The sequence below is a fragment of the Perissodus microlepis genome, chromosome 18 (assembly GCF_051167445.1).
Source record: "Perissodus microlepis isolate ML-2025 ecotype Zambia chromosome 18, ASM5116744v1, whole genome shotgun sequence".
NCBI classification, from domain to species: domain Eukaryota; kingdom Metazoa; phylum Chordata; class Actinopteri; order Cichliformes; family Cichlidae; genus Perissodus; species Perissodus microlepis.
The window spans coordinates 10,531,387-10,556,766 of NC_140478.1; the positions used below are offsets into that span (position 1 = coordinate 10,531,387).

The 25,380-nt window shown below is 42.7% G+C and overlaps 1 protein-coding gene across 2 annotated transcripts; it reads left to right on the forward strand.

The window, feature by feature from the left end:
- Positions 1 to 1,291: 1,291 nt before the first annotated feature.
- On the forward strand, positions 1,292 to 25,380 carry LOC146367304 (TSC22 domain family protein 2-like). Of its 2 annotated transcripts, XM_084912365.1 has the most exons (4): positions 1,292 to 3,855; positions 16,047 to 16,121; positions 23,235 to 23,286; positions 23,440 to 25,380. In XM_084912365.1, exons 1-4 carry the CDS (start codon positions 2,003 to 2,005, stop codon positions 23,797 to 23,799), a joined length of 2,340 nt encoding a protein of 779 aa, XP_084768491.1. In that variant the 5' UTR covers positions 1,292 to 2,002; the 3' UTR covers positions 23,800 to 25,380. The 2 variants fall into 2 exon arrangements, with proteins under 2 accessions (XP_084768491.1, XP_084768492.1); XM_084912366.1 differs by lacking the exon at positions 16,047 to 16,121 and having other exon boundaries at positions 1,293 to 3,855.

Below are 25,380 nucleotides of genomic sequence, written 5' to 3' on the forward strand. Positions count from 1 at the left end.
TTAAACAAGATCAACATAACAAATAAATGTGATTATTCTACAGTCCATTGTAAAAGTGATGACCAGTAGTTCACTTTGTCCATTTCAGACACCCCATCCTCCCCCTTCTTATCAAAACCAGGCCCAGATCGTTCCACTTGGTATATAAGTCACTGTGTTGGAGACAGTGCAAGCTAAACCTAATGCACGTGTTGCTCTATTAATCTTATTCTTTTCTATTTTGGACCCAGTTAAGCAGTTTTAATCACAGACACGTACACTGTTTGAAACTGCAGTTTTTTTTATCACACCACTGTTATTATTATAGCGGACGTAAAACAACCATTACTTGATATAAGCTAAATGAAACGGTGAAGGGTTCAAGGTTCACACAAAATCACCAAAAAAGGAAAGGGAAGGACCTCTTTGAATTCAAAACTCATTCTTGGCCACCGGGGGCAGTGTTCTCTATGATTTGGGAAGCCTCGTGGTCTGTAAGAAAAACATGTTTCGCTGGTTTCAGAGCACGTCTTTTTCCTTTCGGTGCTTTTGAGAGATATCCTGTAAAGTTCCTGTAAAATTGAAACAGGAAGCATTCTGGTTAATTCTTAATTAGATAGTTTCTATTTTTTTATTTGCTCATATATGTTACAAGTATGCATATTTTGTCGTATTGCTCCATAACACATTTAAACAGAATACTGGGTGGATTTAGTTTGTTATTGCAGCTGATCATCAAATAAGGCATTTTATACCTCATGCTGCCTGATATAATAGCCCAGTAACAGCTAATTAAGGCAAGGTGTAACTAAAAAGAAAGAAAGAAAGAAACTTTACAGTGATAAGAAAAGAGTATTTTGCTCTGAGGGGCAGGCGGTAGCAAACAAGAAAGAGTGTTTGGGAGTGTTTTATCAAGACATCCATCTATTGTGATTTATATAAATAATGGATTGCATTTATATATAAATCTGACTAATCGCATAATCAGCTAGACTGATAATGAGGAAATTATGAGCTGAATTACGTTTCACAGTTTTCCACAGTCCAAAGTAATCGGTCAAATAGATCCGTTGTCTGAATAGTGACAAATAGAATGTAAAAGGTTAAATAGTCATTAGAGTAGCACTACCCCGACAACAATTTCGGGTAGTGCTACTCTAATGAGTAGTCTAAAAACAAATGTCTAAAACATTTCTTTTTACTCTTTCTGTGCGTGCAGTTGTGAACGTATTTGGGGTTTTTTCCGAAGGCCCGTGAAGGCATCATTAGGATGGATTCTCAAAAGCCTGGTACGCAAACGTCTTTTGCGCTCACTACCTACCCACGATGCAGCGCGGTCGCACACAACATAGCCATCTTGTCAAGAGTGACTGAGTGAGGGAGGCAACTGTAGACGCTGTTTAGAATATCATTTGTTTTTTATTAACGCGTCATATTTAAGAGCCCCTTTCTCCCTCGACCGTAGTCAGCGACGGAGCGAGTGTCGACAACGAATGACTTTGAGCTGGTGAAGCGAGAGGCTACGCAGCGCCGCTTTCGGGAGGATGTCTCACATACTTGTTCCGACGTAGGGGGAGTGTGCAGCAGCCAGTTGGCTTGAATTGTTAGCTAGCTCAGTGAGTGGAGGGCTACGGGCCCTCCTCAGCTTAAAGTAGCCCCTGCAGCTGGGCAGCCCACTCTGCGACAACGGCCGTTCGACAACTGGACAACCGGGACATTAGCGGGCCGAAAGCCGCGGATCGGTCACCGCACGGGCTGCTGGTAATCGTGTCTGAAGCCCTGCTGCTGGACAAGACGACACGAAGTGTGGCATTGCGTTATGAGCTCTTGAAACGCAACAGGAGTCCGAGAGAGGAAGAGGATGGCGCAGATACATCTTGATTACAGTTAGGTAGGCTAAAAAGAAAACTAGCTCCAGGTCTGCTGCTTATTATGCTCTAAGCTTTTAAAAGCTGCAGCCAGCTCGCCCCTTTTTGACTGAGGATAAACATAGCCATACGGGACTTGGATTCAGGCTGTCAATATGTCGAAAATGCCGGCCAAGAAAAAGAGCTGCTTTCAGATCACAAGTGTGACTCAGGCCCAGGTGGCGGCTGTAGGTGCCGCCGACGACACGGAGAGTCTGGACGATCCAGACGAGTCACGGACTGAGGACGTGTCGTCGGAAATCTACGACATGCCACGGGCTGATTATGAGCCTGCGTGTGACATAAGTTCATCCGAAGAAGCTCTGAATAATGTTGTGGAGCCAGAGGCGGTCGGAGTGATGCCACCATCAAGCGTACCTCATGCCAGTCAGCTGTCAGCGCTGTCAAGCAATCCCTCTGGGGATTTCAGAAAAGTGGGAGTGTCTGGTTCGAGTCAAGGTGGTCAGCAAGCACCAGGGATTGGCGCTGGGTCTGGTTTACCCTTTATCACTCAGGCTGGGCCAGTGCAGCAGCAGCAGCCTGCTTCTGCAGCCAGCGCTGGGCCAGCGAGTGCGTCAGTGAACACATCCCAACCTGCTGCAGTGCCCAGTTCAGCTCCACCTCCTGCCACCTCCACGGTGAGTTGCTCCTCGCGGTTCAGGGTCATTAAACTTGATCATGGTACTGGAGAACCGTTTCGGCGAGGCAGGTGGACATGCACTGAGTTTTATGAGAAGGACTCTGAGAGCTCTGTTGTTGGTCGGACTGTGGATAGCATGAGACATGCCAACACAACACTGGACCCTGCTGCAGACAGAGACAGTGGGCTCGGGCTTACAGGAGGATCTGCCGCAACCTCAACAACGCACTCGAGTCATGGCTTGGGCTCCATGGCGGACTCTTCTCTCTCTTCTAGTCGTGTGCACTCGGTGGAGGCGCAGCCACCGCAGCAGCAAATCCACCATCAAAACTACAGCGCCCGCCAACAAGGTGTGAGTGGGTCGGTCACGCACAGTTCTTTCTCCAGGCCTACGGCTGTTCCGGCTCAGCCAGCAGTGGCAGGTCTGCAGCCTCTTGTTCCACAGAACCTGCTGCCTGTCGAGCAAAACGGCCCACCTCAATCCGGTGTCCTCATACAGAAGTCTCCCATCATGCCTCCCTCTGCCCAACCAAGTCCTTACCCTCCTCAGCAGCAGCAGCAACAACAGCTTCCTGTGGGCCAGCACCTGGCCAGCCAATCACCTGGACTGATGCAGAACCAGGCAGAGTACTATCAGCAGCACCACTCTGCACCCCTGCCACCAGGGCTTGCCTCAAGCCAGCCCCACCCAGTGTCCAGCCAGGGACAAGGACCCACTTCGGTGATGCCTACAGCCTCTGGAGGGGCATCTGCGCCAAGTCAGGTTGGAGATGTTCCTGGAGCAGCAGTAGGAGGAGTACTTCTACCTGCTGGACAGCCAGCTCCAACTGTCTTGCAGCAGCAGACTGTAGGGATGGGAGCTGCTGGATGCCCCGTATTGGTTGGTGGATCTGCTCTGAAGCAGCAGACTGTGAATCTTTATGCCACTGCTGGACAGCCTCAACCCCACGGCCACCCTCCATCCTCTGGTGTACAAAACGTGCCTGCCATTGCAGTGAGTTCCAGTGTGCCCCCCACTGTGCCCACTGTTGTGCCCAGTGCCTCCAGTGCAGCAAAGCCAAATGTGACAACCCCGAGTTTGCCTCCAGGTCAGATAGCCCACAGCAACACTGCAGGGGCTTTGGGGCCACAGGGCCTCCCAGTGACTGCATTTGGTCAGGTGGAAGCTGGTGGTGGGAGGAAGTCAGATGGAATCATCAACATACAGTCTCCAGTTGTCTCTGTGAAGGAACCAGCGAAGCCCTTCATGCCTGAGAGCCTGCAGCTCACCACTCCGACTGTCAACAGCATATTTGCAATCCACATACCTGTCGACGGGGAGGAGGACAGGTAATATATTTCCAAGTCTTTATATTAATATCCCTATCCCTGTTAAGCTTCACATCATCACTGCTGATCCTCTCTAAAACTACCCATAATGAACACAGCTCAAAAAATCACAATGACCATGCAAGGTCTAAACATGCTTAATTTAGTCCACAGCAGGGGAGAAGTTTGTCACACGTTTAGCCATTTGCAGAAAGATGAAAAGCCGTAACAAACAGCAGCACTGTGTGCTTGTTAATACGGACAGGGTTTTCCCCGTAGTTTCAGGGAGGTATTGAGGAAGGGGAGTATGACGAGGAAGAGAGTAGCGGCGCACAGGAAGGAAATATGTTTGCTGTTTTAATATTGGGGCCTAAAGCAGTCAGTGGAGTGTAGCACACTTCCCCAGCACAAGCAACAACTTGTTAAATACACATGGCTCCTGTATCACAGTGACTCTGTGACTCCTTGTGTGTAAGGGTGTGTGTGTGTACGTGTGGGTCTCCAGCTTTTACTCCAGCTATCACCCTCTAGGACAGTGTGTGAGGTGATGGCCTTGGCTGCAAACCTCACAGATGTTTTGCTGGTTGCTACTATGTGTAAGGTTAGTTCAGTGTTCAGTTAGCCAGGCTAACTGATGCTGCACTGCACATGTACAGCAGATTTTATTAAGTCAGGTCCTGTTTTAGAAAATCCATTCTGATACAAACATAATGAAGAGTATTTTATTTTTTAAATGTATTTTGGGGGGCATTGCTACAGTTAGCCCCACCAGGTACTGCTCACTAAAAATGTTTAGAGAAGTTTTGGGCATTTACATTGTTAAATTTGTGATGTACTGTCTTCCACTCATGTGGTGTCACATAAGGAGTCTCTTTGTAAGCAAATGTCATCTACAAAAGATATCACAATTGCGCATGATTTGATTTGTGAACTAAAAAATAGGAGTACGTGAAGTTTGCATCTCTTCCAGAAATGATCTTTCTCTCAGTAGTAGATGGCACACATGAGCGGAAATGATTTAAAGCCTGAAATCTCTCAGTGGTTTCCATTTACAGTCTTAGAGATGTACCAGAATGTAGACCAGACAGGATACGCAGCCTGCAGAGCACTGGCACTACTTTCTTTCTTCCTCTCGAGCTGTATGTTGAAGTGTCAGTTTGTAATGTGCACTTCAAGGAAGTTTAAAGTGCTTCGATGACTTCTGTCATTTCTGTGACTGGCTTTTATTTTGTTTTATTTTTAAAAAAAATCCTTTATTTGTTTACATTTTGGCACTTATAAATCATTTTTGAATTATTTATGGATGTTATTTCTAAATGGACATTGGAGATTATCTTACTAGATACTGATGAGTCTGTGTCACACAATAACATAAATACATTTGCACAGATATCACTCATGACATCGAGAACAATTTTTTTTCTTGATGCAAATTATTGCAATTGGACTCAAAAAGCCTTCCAAACACTTTAGCTGCCACCGTGAGACATACATGTCAGCTTTTGACTCATATAAGCATGTCCAATCAGCAAGCCAAATCATACAACTTAAGATTTGTTTTATTAGTCTCACGCAGTATCTCTGCAGTATGTGTCCATCCTGAAAGTCTTTCGCACCCTGAGAGGGAGATGAGCTTCGCAGGTTTATATTCAGCTCTTCACTTGATCTGTTTAAGTTGTAATGACCACAGGCCAGTTATTTTGAGTACACTTTTTTTAATATCAGGTGACATTTCAAAGGTTATTAATGTCTGTGATAATGTCACTCTCTTCGGGCGCTGGATTTTTGGAGCACCTATAGTTTGCTTGTGAGAAGACCGAGCTCCCAGGGTGATAAGAGCGGGGGTCTCTTACGACAGCCAAGCACTATCAGACACTGAGCAGTAGTCTTTCCACTGTGCCCCTGTTTTGCCGATAAGAGACCTCACAAAGGGGCGTGTCAACCAACTGTGCGTTGTCACGCAATGGCCCCTTTTTTTTTTTTTTTTTTTTTTTTTTTTTTGCAATGCAAGTTTAGGCTAAATTACCCTGTTCTGTTTAGAGCCTTTGGACAGGAGCAAACATACATGTTTCATAGTAAGGGTTCACACTCCATCTGTAAGTCATTCAAAACACCGGCTAGCGTACTGCTCTCTGTTGGTGTGGTCAGCATGCTGTCTGCCCCTCTGATTGACTGACAGAAGAGGCATGACAGTTGCTCACGTACAGATGAAGTGTTGAATGACATTCCTTTACTGCAGCAACTGAGTTAAGCACAGAAGAGGAGGAAGAAGTTGCGTACTGAAACCTGCTGTGCCTCTCTTTAATAGGCATTTTAGCTATGCCTGGCACACCTCCCTCCCCTAGCTTTAAAAAAAAAAAACATGTTTCCATTCTTAATTTCTACATTTCTACTGCACTGTTTGTTTCTCTTCATACTCATGTGTCAAACAACAAGAAAATTCATGCTCATTAAACTTTCTCTTTTTTTCTGTAGACACAAATTAGGCTTTTTATTGCCAAATAAACAGACTGTAGCATAAGTTTGAAAAAAGTGAGACCTTTCCCGACTCTCTTGGTTGACTCACCCTGTGGAGTGCCTGCTGTATGAGGTATTTTGGACAGATTTTTGCACAAAACTCACTCCCTAGTGCCTATCCTCAGTGCTTTCTCTTCCTCTCCCAGCAGTAACAGTGAGCAGCGCTAGCTAATGGTAGCTCAGAAATGATAAGGCCACTATGGAATAAGTCATTAATTTCAACAAAAGGCAGGGTGTAACTGTCCAGTTACAGTGCCAATTCACATCAATCGCTGCTGCAATGCACTTTATTTAGTAAGATCCTGCAATATTACAAAAACCCAACAATCAGACGACCCCCTGTTAGCACTTGCCGAAAGTGGGAAGTAGGGCTGTGCGATATGACCAAAATCTCATATCCCGATATAAGAATTCTATCGTCCTGATAGCGATATAAATCACAAAAATGTAACATTTTTGTAAATTCTGTGAATCTCGGGCAGCTCGACTTGCGGGAAGTGTTTCCAGCTGCGCGTCATGTAGCTGGAGTCGAGTGTTTTAACAGATGCATGAAAGTAGACATTTTTAGACACAAGTTGTAACGGCCGCCGTTTTCTTTGTGAGTATTTATTACACGGCGTGCTGCGGGGAAAAGCCTGTTCTAACATTTGAGTCTAAGGTTTATTTTTTTAGCACCTGGCGACTCTTTTTTTACTTCTCATCTGTAAATAATCTGCTCTTTCACGTGATTCAGTTTATTTTGAAAAGTCTCAACAGGATCTTGAGCTTTATTGTGAAAGGTTTATGTGGAACATAAACAAGCGGACACGCGAAGGTGTTACCGTCGTTGCTGCTAACCACAACGCATAAAAACAGGCGCTTGTCTGTCCGTAGTGTGGTTATATAAAATATAAGAGAAAGAGAGAACTTTAAGAAATGAATATAGCCACTACAGTGACCATCAAAACGGTGAAAAAATATTGCCGTAAACAGTTTATTTTGCGACACCACGAAACAAACGATAGTGTAAAATGAAACGACAGACGTTTTATATCGTTATCCGATATATATCGTTATATCGAACAGCCCTAGTGGGAAGGAAAATTTCCCTTTGAAACAGGAAGAAATCTCTGGCGAAACCGAGCTCGAGCAGGGGAAGCCATCCAGCCCGACCAGTTGAGGGTTAGGGGAAAGAAGAGAGCAGAGCAAAACAAGACGAAGACATTCACAAGGTGGTTTTCAGTATAGTAACATATACTTCTTTGTGACTAATGTCACACTGGGGATTGACAGCAACTATTCACCAACTGGTCATGGAATACACACGTTTGTTTAGGTACAGGTGGTTACCAGGGGGCACTGATTGACCTCTAGGTCATCATGACTGGGGCTTAGCAGTCAGTTTCACTGTGACTATAATCAGGGACTACACGTTTTTCCTGACCTGTAGTTACCACTGATTGTTGATGGGTTTGATTGGGGCCTTAGCCATCTTAATATATCTATTTGTACTAGATACGTGTAACATGTATACAAAAGTTCAGGGTCTTTTGTATGTATGATTTTTATGCATGCAGTTCATTAAAGGTTTTATTAGTAATGGCAGCTTTCTTTCTTATGCTCAGTGTTAATATCAAGTGTCTTAATAACACCTTCCAATAAAACATGCATTACATAGTATTTATTGCATCTTTTAAAGGGTTATAGACTTCATAGTGCATAAACTGGAAAGACTCTTACATTTGTCCATATCTTCCTTCCCCCATTTAGTTTTGCTTACAAGTAATTAAAATAAAACAATGGCTATATATACTAGACTGAAGATGCTGTTCTCATTTTTAGAATATGGTTTTCTCAGCTTAATGTTTCCCAGATGGCTTCAACAACCGAAGGCATAAAACAACATTTCTGGATTGCCATAATGTCTTTGCCGTACTCACAGAGGGGGGGGATGGCTGCTATTTTGCAAACTCATCATAAATGTATTGCAACTGAAGTCTGTATGTAATTGAGCCTCATGCTGGGGGGGTATGGTTTATTGTCCTCACATAACGGGAGCTTATGTAAGATCAGACTCCTTAGGAGGTAGGAGAGAGGAGGGGAGTCCAGGTCTGCGATATAGTTACTGCCACAGTGAATTGAGAGACTGTGCTCGTGTGGGTGGATAAGAGGTGTGTCTTTAAGGGGATGGCTGGACTCCATGAGCGCTTGCGTATGTGTGCACAAGTATCCATGCTGGGGGTGGACGTGGATAAGAACTGCTTATTCATTTTTAGTCATAGTGGAAGTGATAGCTCTGTGTGTGAGAGTGAGTGTGACACAGAGACAGCATGTACCACAGGGTCTTTCCCTCCCATCGCTGACCTCTCCTCTAACTGCTGTATCCTGTTTTCAGTCACAGTCGCTCACACTGCTCTCCACCTTCTATTCATTTAATATTCCTTAGCTGACTCCCTGCTTCCGCACTGGGGCTCCCTGGTCATATCATATGACATTTGGTGTGTACATTTTATCCACAGTGCCTCACTGAGGTACAAGTCAACACTTTTTTAAAAAAAAAATCAGACATCTTTGGCTTTGATTGGAATGAAAGTTTTTAATCTGCCTTTCGGCTGTAATACCCTTTGAGCTGTACAGCAGCGAGCAGTAGATCTACAAGTATCTTTATTTGCATTTAACAGCAATGTAATACTCTCTTTTTCTGGCTGTAAATATTGAAATGGAGCCTCAACTTTAGGTGTGTGTTTCTGTGTGCACTAGTCAAGTTGTTCTTCCTCTATGACCCCAGCCTAATCTCAGCCTTTGAGTTATTTTTATAAAAGAAGGGTGTATTGTTCTAGTTTGACCGGCACTATTAGTCAGTATGTCTGTAGGCTTTGCTGCAGTCATCCACCCCTCCATCCCAGGTGTAGAGGCTCAGAATCCATGTTGACAGGTTGTGTTTTTGTTTCTTTTTTTCTTTGAGACCAGTGGCATTATCTGAAACAATGCAACTGTCTTCTTATGTCAGTCTCACTTGTGTAGACAGAAGGCTAGCATGTGACTCGGGCGTGCAAAATATCAGTTTTATGTGTGCAGCCATTAGAGAAGCAGGCATGTACTGATTAAAAAGAACTGATAAGATTGGAGGGGTTGTACATTTTGGACTCAGTTGTTAATTTGCATCCCACCTGAGGCTCTTCATTTTTCCTCACAAGCAGAACAGCTTCACCAAGTTGGTCCGGTGTTTAACTGGGGATGTGCTGTACTGTGTTATAGATAAGCTTAGCTCACAGTGTTCTTTTTATCTTGCTTGTGGAAAGCAAAACATTAACAAGTGACACAATAATTGAAAAAGTGTTTAACCCTCTGGGGTCCAGGGTATAATTGGCCATTTTTGACTACTTTTGATTTTACCTCCTATATTTCACCTTTAAAATATGTTTTTCTTGCCTTGTTTGGTACCATTATTTTCAGCACAACCTCAAATATCTGAAATTTGAGTTATTTCTTCATTTTAGTATACTATATTAGCACAGTTGATCTAAATTAAGACAAAAAATTCAAAATCCGAGTAGAAAAAAGTTATATTTCTTACTGTAAAACCCACAAACATGTTTAACGAATCATTTTCATAACTTGAAATGCAAATAGAAATTATATATTTCTAAAAATTATGCACAAGTTTTGCAAACAACAAAGTTATATGGTACTATTTACCTAAAAATGCAGCCAAGGCCTCAGGCGTTTTTTTTTTTTTTTTTTTTTTTTATATATATATATAACCATTTAAATCTATTTACAGAACAATCAGGTGTTCTGCATCAAATAAGAAGGCACACAAATTATTTGTTCCAGTCCAAAAAATATAGTTTGTGTTCAGTATAAGACAGAGGAGAACACCAAAGGCCTAAACCCTGCAGGTCTGACAGCAGGAGGTGCATCAGTCCAGTTTTCCACATGGGAACAGCGTTTACACTGGAATCTGCCTTTGACGGCTTTTTTTGGAGAAAATGTGAAATTAACTGACACACAATACAGGACAATAACTACACAACAAACTAACTACAGCCTCCAAACACACTAAACGTCACTAATGTCTCACATATGAAAACTCGCTCTCTCTCTTTCTTTCGCTCGCCCGCCTTCCGTCGCGGGTGTCACTCCTAAAAACTTCCCCTTCTCCCTAAACAACCAAGTGCCACATGTTGCCATATCATTTTTTTTTTTGATTGGCTGTAGGGCTGCCACGATTAGTCACGATTACGTCGACTATCAAAATCGTCGACGACTAATTTAATAGTCGACGCATCGTTTGAAGCTTTGTAAGATCACAAAAGACGCAGGAATAAGTAGTAGGATTTAAGAGTGTAATAACGGACTGAAACAGAAGATGGCAGCACTGCATGTACAAGGATGCCAGCTGCCGTTAAACCCCGAAGAAGAAGAAGTAGCTCTGTCCCAGAATTCATAGCGCAGCCCAGCTCAGTTTCCAACAATGGCGGCAGCTAGTTAGTTTTAATGTTACTCTTATTATTCTTTCTGGGTCACAAAATAAACGTTTAACATATTTTCAGGCGAGAATGTAGCTGTGTAAACCTCAAATATCTGCTCAGTTTATCAAGACACCACATATTTTCAAAAGCGCTCCGACGTTTTCAGAGACGTCTGTTACCCGCTAGCTCGATAGCTAGCCGGGAGCAAGGCTCACTAGAGTCGTGAGAACACCGGACTCCCGGCTTCAAACCCACCTCCGTCTTTCGCTACTCAGGTTAAACATATATAAGTCACTTAGATAACTTAAATATTTTATTGTTTGGCTTTTTTTAGTATTTTATTTGTTCCTGAGTAAATCGGTTTGGCTGAGATCAAAGTTATAGTTTTTACACAGCTGAATAAACGTCAGGCAGACAGCTGATTATCAGAAGTGTGAGATGCTCCAGAATTTACTCCGGTGTCCCGTTATATGTTAGATATCAAGGAGCAGACGGCTGAGTTTATTAAACTTCACCTAAACAATCTGCAAATTTTATTAAAATTTAATAAACTATCATCTTGTCTTTATTTTTAGTTAGCACCTTAAACACTTAAAGCTGTAAGCTAATGATAGTTATATAAGAGCAGATGCTGCTGGTGCAATAAGCTGTAGTTTTACGTCCAATGGATGATGATCTGATTAGTCGACTAATCGCAAAATTAATCGGTGACTAGTCGACTATCAAAATAATCGTTTGTGGCAGCCCTACTGACATGGTAAACTGTAACACCAATAGGGAAGGGGTGTTTTTTCTTTTTTCACTCGCAAAGGGAGAGTGTCTGCTAGTGTTGTCTGTAGAAAACACAGTTTTTACCGTTCTTCCCGCTGTAAACCCCACTGTTTTGTTCAGAAAAAAACAAAGCGTGTATTTTTTATCATAACTCTGGTTTTACGTGGCCCATCGACACAATTCAAAAACTGGTATGTAGTCTGAAGTCCGCACTTTTGACCCAAGTTGAAATGGAGACTCTGAATCGCTGCATTTTGTAGCTGTGTCGTCTTAAATTGGTCATGTGATTTTGACGCGCCGGCGCGTCCGGCGACCCCAGAGGGTTAAGCAGTTTTGTTCTTTGGTCAATTAAATACCAGCTTCTTTTAGCCCAAGTCTTTTAATCTACACATATATCTATTCACTGCTGCTGTCAGTTATTTTCCACTACATACAATTTAGTTTTCATGTTTTCCTGTGCCTGCATGGGCTTCCTCTGGGTGCTCTGGTTTCCTTCCACAGCCCAGAGACATACTTGTTGGGTTAATTGGTGATTCTAAAGTGTGTGTAAGCTTGTCTCTCTCTATGATTGGCAACCTGTCCAGGGTGTACCCCGCCTCTCAAACCCAAGCTGAATAAGTGGTTCAGAAACTGGATACATGAACTGTACAATCCACTTTAAGATCTACGCATGTGGGATATGATACTCGGAAGGCTCCATGCAATACCAGGAACTAGACTCTGGAACTAAAAGTTGTTTTATTTTTTAATGTGCTATTTCCTCGCATCTCTAAAAGTCGCTTGATAAAAGCAGATTTAAAAGTGTTCAGTTACTCTTGGGGAGTGCCCTAAAAGGAGTGACATTTTGGGGAACTATAGGCCAAGATCAAAAAAATGCAACTACCTAGTTTTGCTATGCTAAACATGAGGTTATAAATTAGTTTGAACGCTAAAATCCAGGTTTCCAGTCTCCTCTGGTAGCTCTGCTGTAATCGTGCAGTTGCTCTGGGTCCTTCTTGCTCTCCATCTCCCTTGACTACAACCTAAAACCTGCTGAAAGAAATCTCACGAGGCCACTGAAATCTAAATAGTTTTGACCTACTTGTGCTGTGTGGCAGATATATGGATTTTGCTGAAAACCTGATTCCTCATGTGCAGCAACAATGAGAGCTTTCAACAGCCACTTATAGCCTCTCCCTCTTCTTTGTGCACAACTTGCCTCCAGATTACGCTACCTGTCCACTTACTACCAACACTACCAGTTTGTTAGTGATCCCTCAGCCCCCTTTTTATAAACTCAAACACTCTCTATCCATCCAATGGCCATGTTTTTGATGGAGGGTAGAAAGGGAATGATTTGCACTGCAAACAGAAGAGCAAACTTCCCCACCTTTGTAAAACTCTGTAGCTCATTTGGCCCCGGTTTGAAGTTTTGGTGCTTCTGCTGTGAGGGGGACCTTGAGTGAACCATGCCGCCTCTGCAACACCTTGACTGGAGAGGAAAATATCTAGGTTGACACCTTTTGTAGTCTTCGTGTTTCCCTCTCACACTTTTGCTCTTTGATATTTTCTCCTCCTGCACTTCTGCATGCTCTCGCTCTCCAACTCAAGCTTCCTACCCCGCTCCCCCTTTGCTTCATCACTTAAGGCTGTTGTGGGTTTTTCACATGCTCAGCTACTTAGCAAGGTTATTAAGAGGTTCAACACCGTGACCTAAACCTGCAAACCACTGGTTTGCAGAAACAAGGGGGGGGGGGAGATAAAAAAAAAAAATCCACGTGTCATGCCCCAGCTTAATGTGTGACATCAACCAGCAAAAATGCATCCAGGAGTTATTTTCAGATTATTTTCTGCTGCCTGGTCATACATGAGCTTTAGGGTCGTCTCGAGCAAAGCCTGAGCATGTGCAACCTTTTTTATTTCCATCAGGTAACCTTGTGGGATCTCAGAGAGTGGTTAAAAAAAGGGGGGTATTTTCATTGTGTGTGCACATCTGTTGGGTTATGTGTTCCCTCCTTTTGTATGACTGACACACACACACACACACACACACACACACACACACACACACACACTCTGGATTTTGGGGTTTATGGAGGAGGCCGCATGTTCTCAGCTGCTGAACACGGTGACTGTCTGGTTTACAAAGAGCAGCTTTCATAAAGGGATATTGACATGTTGCATTTTAGACTGACAAAGACAGCCTTTGAGAGTCGAGTGTTTGCTACTTGAAGACAGAGAATGATGACTCTTCTGATTCTTACCTCATTAACGAAGAGGCTACCCAACTCCAAGTCATCTGACCTTGTTGATTTCAGTCGATACAGGACTTGTGCAGAGCTTTAGCCTTGAAAAACTGAGGTTTTCCTGTGGAGGCGTGCCTGGCACACGTGTGTGGGTGTGTGTGTACAGAGATTTGCAGGCCACAAAGTAATATTAAGCAGAGCCAGAGCTAGTGAGAGTGTTAAGTCATGAGGTAATGTGACAAAGGCAGTTTGTGCCAGAAATTTCTAGGAAAAGAGCCTTGGCTGCTATAATATCCACACACATGCTGTAAATCTACACTTTACTGTGCGTGTGTGTGTGCACGTGCAGTCAGTGCGCATTTGTGTTAGTGTGAATGTGGGAAAGAAGCAGTCTTAAAATGCACAGACTGAGAGTAAATGAAGTATATCTGTGTGTCTGTGTGTTGGGATTGGGGGGGGGGGGATGGGGATTTCCTTTGCCTTCCCCTCATGTATGTGTTGTTAGAACACAGTGTACTTGTAGCTAGTCACCAGGAATATGGGGGGTAAAGTGAAATTGAGTAATGTGATTGTATTTGACTCAAATTAACCAGGAATTGATCAGGAAAAAGATCCAGCTTCATCCTCATCAATACCAATATTTGATCATGTAAAAAAAATCAATATTCTGTCATATCAGCCGATTATTTATTTATTTATTTATTTAAAGACACAAACTGTTAACACGTTCTTCTAAAAATTGCCCACCTCTGCTCAGTTACAGTCGTTTTTGTGGCATTTCAAACACGTCTTGACATGAGGAAATTTGTAGAGTGCCCCCTGGTGGGCTGTCTGTGCAGTATCAATACGCCTGACATGATTGAAGGGTGTTTCTCGCATCTCTTTTTTGCTTTTTAAATGTTCATTTATTGGCCATTGTAAATGCAGATACAGATAACATCAGCCCAGCAATAAAGCAGTTGTGCTCGTGTATTTGTGTGTCTATAAAATTTGTTGTTGTTTTTTTGTTTTTTTTCTAAGGTTCTTAAAAACATTTTTTAAAGGTCTTCCCACCAGCAGAATTTGAAAACTGCTTTCTAGTGTCATTAGCCATAAATACCACTCTGTTCACTGGGAATCCCTGCCATTCTTGGAAGATGCTCACCATTCCCGTCACAACTACTCTCCTACGGCTGCATTGCTAAAGATAAATTGGCCAAACGTTTGGTGTCTGTCAATATCCTCCATTTGGAAAGATACTGGCCTGTTTGCAACTGCAAGGACATTTATCAGTGTCAGTTGCAGATTGTGTCACGTTAATTTTACACTGGATATATGTTCAAAGATAATGTGAGAAGAAGCTAAGCAACTAACAGATATTTATTTAAATTAACATTTTAGCATTTTGCACTTCCCTTATTTCTGATCTGCAGCGTAGCAAGTAGTCATGTGTTTCTTCTGTTTTTGTTTGTCAGTGGTAGTTGGCAGAAAACGTTTGAGTGCATTCTGGCAATAGAAACTGCATTGTCAGGTTTTTATTGGCTCAGAATCGTCTCCAGGAGATGTTTATGTAAGCAAGGATAGTCTGCTTAATGTGGTCTGTTATCTTGTTACTCAAAAATCTGTTTTATTTAGTTATTTTAGGGTTTTTTGAGAAATACAGATGTCTGTTCTGCTTGCGTAAATGAAGCCCCGATTTAAAAAAGGCTATTTAAAAATGCTAATTTTCCTAATTATTCCAAAACCTTTGTTATATATCATCAAGGAAAAGCATATATATTTTTGAACCAGAAGTAGTTGCGCAAGTCATTTGAGTTTAAAATATATGAAATATTCTTACCATCCCTCGTCTGCACATGCACAATTCTGCAGTGACGTTCAAATATCCAAGACAAATGATATTTACGTGTGTGTGATGTTTGTGTGTGTGTGTGAGTACAAGTTGAGGGTGAAATCAGGGAGTACAACTGAGTGATCAGCATGTTGACGGTTAAAAGCTGGAGGGAGGTCCTTAATGTGTTTGAAGCTGTCCCCACCTTTGAACATAACTTCCTGTGTTTAATTGAAGACCTCAGACCTTTGCTTTACTCTCTTTGAATCTTCCCATTAAGACTAAGAGCCTTAACTCTTGTCATGTTTACTGCTAGAGAGTTTTGAAGATGTGTGAGAAAGCATTTGTAGGAGTCAAACTTGAGTCTGTTTTCACTGTCGCACCTCTTCACTGTGTCTCTGTCTCTTCTCTCTTCCCTGAATGCGGTTGACACAGGAATCCCTCCAAGGCTTTCTACCAGGCCTTCCAGTCTGGCAGCAGATTAAGAGACTCAAAGGCGCACATTGATAGGTACAGTACTGGATTGGTCCGGGCAGGCCTGCAAGAGTGTAACATTGTGTGTGCAGTGTTCAGTAGCAGCGAGCTTTGCTTTTTCCACGTGCATGGATTGAGTTTGGAAACGAAGCCTGGCTGCAAGCGCAGGATTAGCCAGTAGATTTCTCAACCGGCATCTCTTCGCTCTCTGTTATTTATTTATTTATTTTTCCCACTGCTTCTCACTAGCAAATTAACGCAGTCTCTTTTTAAGATGTCATATATTGTGTGTGTGTGTGTGTGTGTGTGTGTGTGTGTGTGTGTGTGTGTGTGTGTGTGTCACTTAAAAATGTGGTTTTGTTTACTGCCTGGGTGTTATTTTCATAGGTTTGGCCACCAACAATAATATATAATAATGGAACAGAGTCCAATAGGGCAGGCGAGCGATCAGTTAATCGGATTATAAACAAGTTTAACTCGTTGATTAAAAAAATATTGTTAAACTAAACTATCTGACCAGTATTTTCAGTGCTACACTGATGAATTGTTTGATTATAAATCTGTTGACCAATTAAAGGTCTTCGTGGGGAACGTTGAAATTTTCCAGTCGGCCACTATTAATCCAACAGCTGACTGTGTTTCGTAGTGCAAACTCTAGGATAGTCTGGTAGTGTACACACTTGTTGATCACAGGAATGGAGATGTCCACACTGTAGCCTTCTTCTGTAATGCTAAAGAGCAATATTGTGCTCTCAAACATCAAATACATCTAACAGCGCTTGACACTTCTAAATGTCATTCGGTTTAAAGTATTGTGAAAACTGGTCTGGTGGCTCAGAGATAACTCCCTGTTCAGCGAAGTTTTTTTTTTTTTTTAATTCTTAGAAAGTGCCTCAAACTATGAAAACAATCCGATGAAAATACTTTAAACTTGTTGTTTCAGCTTTAAAGTGGCTAAAAAAGGCGTGAAGAGTGTGTGCATGCTCTCTGCAACACTGGATTTGATATGAACCTGAGTAAAGCCAGGTTTCTAGTGCGCTCTTTCTGCACGCTTTCCTGCCAAATGGTTTTTATTCACGGTTACATTTTAAATTCATCATGAAATGATTCATTTCCTACATGACAGCGAGGTAAGTAGATGGCGTAGCGAGACAATCGGAGGGGCGAACATTTTTCTGATGCCATTTACAAAAATGAAAAGAGAAGCACATGAAACCATATCTCAGTGACAGGAAATGAAACTGTTTTAGAGAAATATACAGCTGACACACAACCAGCCGCTGAGGAACTACTCGCTCATTCTCACACACATGCACGCACACACACACTTTCATGCACGCGCATATACAGTAATGTCAGCCCTTTTGGCGCCTTAGCTGCTTTGATTTAAATTTGAAAAGCTAGATCAACGTTGTGGTGGTGTTATCCAGAGTGTAATGCTGCGTGGCGTGCACGTGATTTCTACTCTTAGCTGAAGGCAGCAGCAGTGTAAGATGGCACAAATGTTTCGCCCCTTGCATGGGTTTTTTTTTCTTTTTTCTTTTGGAGCGCCGTTGTTGTGGATACATTGTCCCATCAAGGACTGCTTTTGTTTCCTTGGATGCAAAGATAACCAAAGTTTTGTTTGGTAGATTCGGGCGATGGCCGTTTGACACGTGATCCGTCTCTTTTATACGGGTTGGTTTGGGATGATGTGTGAGGCGACCAGATGAAGTCGGAGAGAGTGAAAAATTAATATCCTGAAGGTCTTTTTTTCACCCGTGTGTTGGAAATGATGTTCCAGATGACACCCATCCGCTGGAATAAGACCACATGGTCTGCTATATCATAGCATCATTCCTGCATTTCTTTTTGTATAGTGAAACCAGTCGTTTCATGTTTGTTTACAGAGAACTGTGCCTCATCTATACTTCCCTAACATATGTAACCCTACCATAACTCTGCTTTGTACTTTAAAGGGTCGTTTACATATGAAGCACTCAGGCCAAAGACAGTCAGCAACATAATTTAGGAGGGTTCAGAGTAAACTTCTTAACTTCTTGGCAAGTGATTGACGTGACTACCAATGACCGCGATTGACATATGGTGGTAGAGGGTTACCCAGCCAACCAGAGCCTTTTATGTCAGCTACTGACCAGTCGTAAGGGCGATGGTGGAAATGCTTCCTGTGTGGAGGTCTGTTTAACCTGAAAAACCTCCCCAAAGTAGATCTACATCAGTTGTATAGGAAATTCACCCATTTGATCATCTCCATGGGTCACATGTTCCCAACAGAAGAACGCATGTAGGGTCGCCTCTGTCTCCTGCCAGGTTTTTCATTTTGTTTACTTTTTTCTTTAATATATTTTTATATTTCCAGAAGAATCTGTTTTGGAAGAGCTTAAAGGCATGGCAACTATTGACCCCTGTCAGACCTGTGGGTGTATTATACAGATATTAGGGTAAACACACTGATACATTTGACAATATCAGCCTTGTTGAGTTATCAGCAAATAGAACGACATTTACAGATAAAGAGGGCAACAAAAACCTGATGTCTTAAAAAGGAAAACGTCTCGTCAGCTGTCAATTTTTATTTATTTTTTTTTAAATATCAGACCTGGTTCAGAATATTTGCACTTCCTGGTATCATTATCCATTCATGACCCAATATGTGTTTATTTATTTTTGCATGCTGTCCAAATCGATCAACACATTTAAAAATGTCGTTAACCACCAAGCCAAATAAAGCCCGTCAGCTTTCTTGGGTAATAAATATATACTGCTGCTTCATAATTACACCAAAGCCATGCTCGAGTTTTGAGGCTTGCTGTTTGGTTATAATTATAGCACTTCCTCATTTTGTTCTCTGTGGCGGACTGCCGGACACAGCTGTGTAATGTAACTGTGGAAGTTCACAGGTCTGTGATAAAAATGAAAGTAAATATTTGTGTGGTTGCAGTACCAAGCTGCTTAGAAAGAGAACACAGATTTCCCCCTTTAAATTGGGGGCATCTTGGGGGCATGACACGAGAATATTGTCCCGTGCACCTGTTGTCCTTGGGCACATGATCAGCCTCGCCTTCACCTCCCAAGCTCTAAACTTGTATCATCATGTCTCTTTTTTTTTTTTCTTTTTTTTTGCTAATGTTGCTGAAGGAAACTTAGTGGTCTTAAATATGGCAGCAGTTCTTTCAGAGAGAAGGAATGACAACTATTTGATGTGCAGATGACTTATGCATGCCCGCCGCTCCACTTGCCCTGGTGCTAGTGTAAACCTCTCTAGCTCTAATGGACTTTTTATTGGCATTCCTGTTTTACAGCTAGCACTGTAAGGGAAACTGCAAACTTCTGCCGGGAGCTTATAAACTTCAGTCCTGTTGGTGTAGAAGGTGAAGTTTACAGGAGCGATCGGTTGTATAATCAGCGGCAGAGTAAGTTCAGACCCTCGTTAGCATGCCGTTACATCTGAGCCCAGCCTTTAGGCCTCCGGGATTTGACCCCACATACATCAGCGGTCGTACAGTGCTCGCTTTGTAATGCTGTCAAAACGGAGGAGGCGGCTCCGCCGAGCATTTAACGTGATTTGGTTCAAAGTCAGGCGCTCAGACTAGTTCTTGGCTTTCACAGGAGCTCTAGAGACTTAAACAAGATCATGTGTGTCAGCAGAGCTCGAACCAGTGCTCCAAAACACTACTGATGGTGCGGTTCCCAAAAATCCCCTCCCTCCCTCCCTCTGTGCCAGTTGTTCTTGGAAGTTTTACTTCAAATACCAGATGGTCTCCTAATATGGTTTTGACTTGTTGTGAGTGTTTTGTTTTTTTGTTTAGTTTTTATACACGCCTGCTTCAGTCTATATGTCCAGTCATAGTCGAGAGGAGCTGCCCAAACCATCATGACTTAATAGAATCATATTTACCCGCTTGTTCTGACAGACTCTTAATAAAGGTTGATTGTATTATTGATGTTTTCCAGTCTCCATAGTTACAGTTTGCTGGCTTGTCACATGTTTCCCCTGACAGTGCACATGGGGTTTTTTAGAGTTTTCTCAGCCGTTTTATTCTCTGATTTGATTACAATAGTCTCAACCCAGCTCTCTGAAACCAGCTGGAGGAAACCCCGGGAGAAAATGCTTCATACCCCCTGCTTTAATTACAATGAGGTCATTTAAAGGCACTACAGAGGAGTATCACATTTAACCTTGGATGACAGTAGAGCTGAAACCAGGCTGGAAGTTAATCTGCAGCAGTTTTGATAGAATTTGCACAATATGGCTCCCTCCATTAACAACTGTTCTGCCATGTGAGTTGTCACATGAGGGTTGGACCCAGGTTTCCACCCTAACTGTAGATTTATCCAAAAAATATGGAAATTTACTGTATCCTCTATAATCCACAAAGCAACTGGCCTTAGCTGTGAACATCTGTCATCGTTTTCCTGTCTCATCCCCGTCACATTTACAGTTTTTCACATCTTGATGAAACCTTATGATGAGGCCTCAGTTTTATCAACTTGACTTGCTTTTCTTTTAAGAGATTATATCGGCTCTTCTTATTTTGTCTTTGGCTGGTCCAAGCTGGTCCAATTCAAATCCTGCTGTTTGTCTTTCTCAAAAGTAGAACTTCATGCGTGGGTATAAGCAAACTTTGGGCTCTAACAGATTCAAACAAGCCTGTATTTATACATGTGCAGCTGCAGAGTGTGATCCTGTTATTAGCAGAGCATGTTTTTGTTTGCTGTACTATCTGAAAACCACTGGTGAAGCAACAAGGGTGTAACCCAGCAAGTCCATTAAGGCTCAGTATTTTATAGACTGAGAGATTCCTCTAGGCACAGGCCTATTGAAAACTCCTGTTAGGGAGGAAAGCTATAGGAGGTCCTGAGCGCGGCACCACGTCTAAATTAAAGACACGTTTGGTACTGGGTGAAGCTGATGTTCTTTTCCTTAAAGTGTTTTGGTTGTATAAGCACTCATGGTGGGGGTCACATAATGTCTGAGGGAACAACATAAAGAGACGTTAATGAGCGAGTGCTGAATTTTATTTCGTGAAGTGATGGGCGTGATCTGCGCCTCTAGCCATGATGGCACAATGTGCATCTTGTTCATAACATCTGCATTTTTTTTCCCGTCATTGTGTGACATGCTGGCTTGGAAGTCGTGTTTGACATTATCCTATCTGGCAGTGACCAGAGGTAGGAGTGGAGGACAGGGGTGTGAGTGACGGTGTTTCCAAGCAGCAGGAGTATGGGGAACATTCCTTCCCCAGTACAGCCTGCTGATAAAGATCATCCGAGTCTTTCTGCCGGCCTCTCACACCCACACTAGTTACATGTAGAGGAACGGAACAACAGTAGGAGTCTACATGTATTTGAAGGCACCTTAGTACCGCGTGGTGGCAATGATTTTCCATAGCTTTTTGTTGCAGGTGTAAATCTGCATCTTATTACAGCTGAACTGATCCTTTTGTTTGTTTATGAGATCAGGAATATTACTAAGACACTAAGTGATAATTAAAAATTAAAACACTGCTATAATAAGATTTTTCACCAAAGTACAGAGTTAGAAGTTATGCAGCTGGACAGATAAGCTCATCATGTCCCCCTGGTGGAGAAAGTATGTAATAACATCTTACTGATTTCTTAAAGTGCTCATTTCTACTTTCTGTATTTATATTGTTTGACTCAGCTAGAGCAGGTTTGCATGTTTTAGTTTCACCATCTTCAGCTCTTTTCAGGATGAGGCCAACTTTGATTGGTTCCCTCCCACAAACAGCCAGACCTGTTTATGCCTCTGACATGGCACAAAGCTCACCTCATTATTAGAAACTTTAAACATCATTAACTGAATATATAAGAAATAGAAATAAATTCCTTATTTGGTTACTTATTCTTATCACTGATCACCGGGATAACTTCAGTGATAGTAATGTCTGTAAATCAATCCACAGTTAAATAATTTAGTGATATTTCGAATGTTCTCAATAAACCAGTATATATGTTTACTCCCATGAGCAAGATGGAAGATATTAAAAAAAGTTAATGGAACAAACGTGGATGGGGGAGGTGAATCCCAGAGGAAAACTGGGTTATTGTGCAGCTGTTGCACATATTCTGCAGACACAGCATATGCCTGCTTATAGCTGCCTCTGTAACATTTGGATGTAACAGTGGGGGATAATCGGTTTGATCAGCAAGTATAGCTTGCAGTGGATCAAAATTATATTTTAAAGCACGTTCCACCTCGGCTATTTAACTTGCACCCGTAGCCCTGCCGAGTACAGTTGCTGCACTTATCAGTCACTATGAAGCCATCAGAGCCAGAAATAATTTCAGACATGTGTCCCCACCTCCTTCTGCTCCTCGTACTTCTCCTCCCATCGGGTCGTGTTTCATTATTCTAAATGCGGTCACAGTTGCCCAGCTAAACCGCCTCCGGTAGGCACCGATGACCTTCTGTGCGCTGCTACCGGTGGAGCTCCAGCAGCGCCATGCCGTGCACGTTTTCCTACAAACCACCGAGCTGCCCCGGGGACCCGACCCGGCTCGCGAGCTGCGATCCGCTGCCCTCCTACCGCACACGCCGCACGTAAGAGCGCCGCTCCTCCTCCCCGTGTGGTTGTAGCTGTGTCTTCACGTTGTAATGGATTTGCAGGAGTCAGACCAAATAGCCCTTAATCATAGCCATACATTGATATGACGTCAGTGAATCTGAGTGCATGAATATTTGTTTCCAGCGGTGGGGTTAGCTGGCAGCTGCCTTTGGAGATTTATCCACACGGTCCAGTCATCATGGCTGTTAAACAAATGGATGCATCATTCAAACAAACTTGAGCCTGTTGCTGGGGCCTGGTCTCGTGTCATTTCTCCTGTAGGTGGCCAGGCGTAGATGTGAGAGTGGTGACTGGTGCTTTTGTGTGAACTGACCTAGATGCCTGAGGCGCCTTGTTTGACTGGTCGAGTACCGATGTGTCATCTGGTTTCGCTTTTTATCTGGGGTTCTGCTTTATTTCAAGTTGGATTAGTATTTTTGTCCATTTCAATAGAAGTCAGTATTTTCCATGTTTCCGATGTGTTTGAGAACACAAAAGCAGGAAGAAGTCAAATATAGAAAGTAATCATGATGCGATTGTTTGTGTAACTGTACTTTATCTGTCTTTTCTTTTTTTGCAGTGCCTCTGGAACCAATGTTGTTGCCATTGATAATAAAATTGAACAGGCTATGGTGAGTATTCATTTTACCACTAATCATATATGCTTCTCTTTTAAATTAAAAGCTTAGGAATGAGTTCAATGTAGAGAGTGTATACATGTAATAAGACAATGGCTCCTACCACTGGTTAGTTCCCACTTCATGTTTCCCTCTGCTCTCCTTCAGGACCTGGTGAAAAGCCATCTGATGTATGCAGTGCGCGAAGAGGTGGAGGTCTTAAAGGAGCAGATCAAGGAGCTGTACGAGAGGAACTCTGTGTTGGAGAGGGAGAACGCCGTGCTGAAATCTCTGGCCAACAGCGAGCAGCTGTCTCAGCTGTCCACCCAGTCGACCAGCAGCTCGGGCGCCGCGGCTTCCCAGCCAGGACTCAGCCAGCCTCAGCAGCAAGCCCAGCCGCCGCTTCAAGTTCAGCCTCCGTCGCAGTCGCACCCCCAACTTCAGCACCCCCCCCAACCCCAGCAGCTCCAGACTCAGCCGCAGCTCGATCCCAGCCAACAACTGCAACCCAACGTCACCTCTGCTTGAAGGCGCATCAAAAACCAACAAAAGAAAAGCAGAACAGCATCTTCTCTACAACTTATTACAATTAGTGTATGTGAAATTTAAAAAGAACTTCTTAGCCACCAGCTTGACCACAAAGAGTACAGTGCTTCTGTGCGAGTGTGAGTGTGTGTGTCCGAGTGAGGAAGCAAGACTGTGAATTGGTGTTAGAATGTGTGCGTGTATGCATCTGTACTGTGGGCCTTTCCAGTGTTAATGCAATCATCAAGAGTGCAACAGACGGACTGAGACAAAGTGTTCAGAGTAGAGAGTCGGAAGGTTGAGGGTTTTTTGTTTTGTCTTTTTGGTTCCTTTGTTTTTTCCATTTTGGCTGTATTCCCAGATTGGTTAACAGCTGGGCTTGTAGAGAGGATGTCTTTTCTTGGACCGGGCCCGAGCCAAACCAACCTGTGACCTGACCCGAAACCAGTAGTAGTTGTGGAAAGCGAGGGGTTTGCCGGACAGACGGGGAGTGATTGTCAAAAAGAGAGCGATTATTATTTTTTTTTAAACATGAGATAATTGAAGGGGAGGGGTATTTTTAGCCTTGCCGTTTCATGTTGTAAAGTAAAAACTGGGAGTGTTTTTTTTTTTGTCTCCTACTCCTTCTTCCTCGGAGCGCCACGCCGCTGCCGTTACTAAGTCCAACTCTTGCATCACTCTTTTGAGTTCTACTGTTAAGTGTTTTTATTTATTACAGGGCTGCTATTTTTCATAAATGAACAATTTAAACAACAAAACCTATTTAACAGGAGCCCAGCGACTTGTTTCCTCTCTTGCTTTTTTTTTTTTCCCCAGTGTTTGAACAGATTGGCCACACATCCAGACAACAGCTTTATATATTTGTGAAATGCCGACATAGAAAAATTCTGACAAATGTTTAACACTAACCCAGATTTTTAAGGCTGCAACTGCCAATTCGTAGCTCACGTCCTGATCCAGTTTGAGTGTATATTTTTGTATAGCATGATGGACTTTTACCCACCGAGATCAAATCTTAAGGCCTCCGGTGAAAATTTGATAGGCAAAGGTGAATTAGTATTGCCACGTCCCATCACTCACGCACATTTTAGTTCTCCATTGGTTTTCCTGAAGCGGGGTAGGTGGGTGGGGGCACGGGCACGGTGGCAGTAGTGAAATCACGTACTTTGTAACCAAAGATCCAAGCTGTGTAAATTTATTTTGAAATGCGCACACACACCTTTTTCTTTTTCCCCTTGGTTCTCATTTGTTACTTCCTCCTTCACAGAATATTTTTGTTGCTGTTCAGCATGTTCTGCATGATCTGTAATCTTCAAACCACTTTCTTACCTCATTTTTATTCAGCACTCTTATTGTAAGATAGTCTGTGAACAGTGTAAATGGGGACGGGTGGGAGGGGGGGAGGGTAATGATGCGCAACAGCGAGCAGAGTAAAATAACCTAGTGTTACCGACACTAGTCACAGCAAAATGAAGTGAGCCATGTTTTGTTCGTTTAAATGGTGTTTGAATTTCATATGCCAATAGTTTTGTTACATTGCAAAATTTTAATGTATTTAAATAAAAGCAATATTCAGATTCCAAA

Coding starts and splice junctions, on each gene's coding strand:
- LOC146367304 (XM_084912365.1), top strand. CDS start 2,003: ATGTCGAAAATGCCGGCCAAGAAAAAGAGCTGCTTTCAGATCACAAGT. Junction 3,856..16,046: donor GTCGACGGGGAGGAGGACAG/GTAATATATTTC, acceptor CGGTTGACACAG/GAATCCCTCCAAGGCTTTCT. Junction 23,287..23,439: donor ATAAAATTGAACAGGCTATG/GTGAGTATTCAT, acceptor GCTCTCCTTCAG/GACCTGGTGAAAAGCCATCT.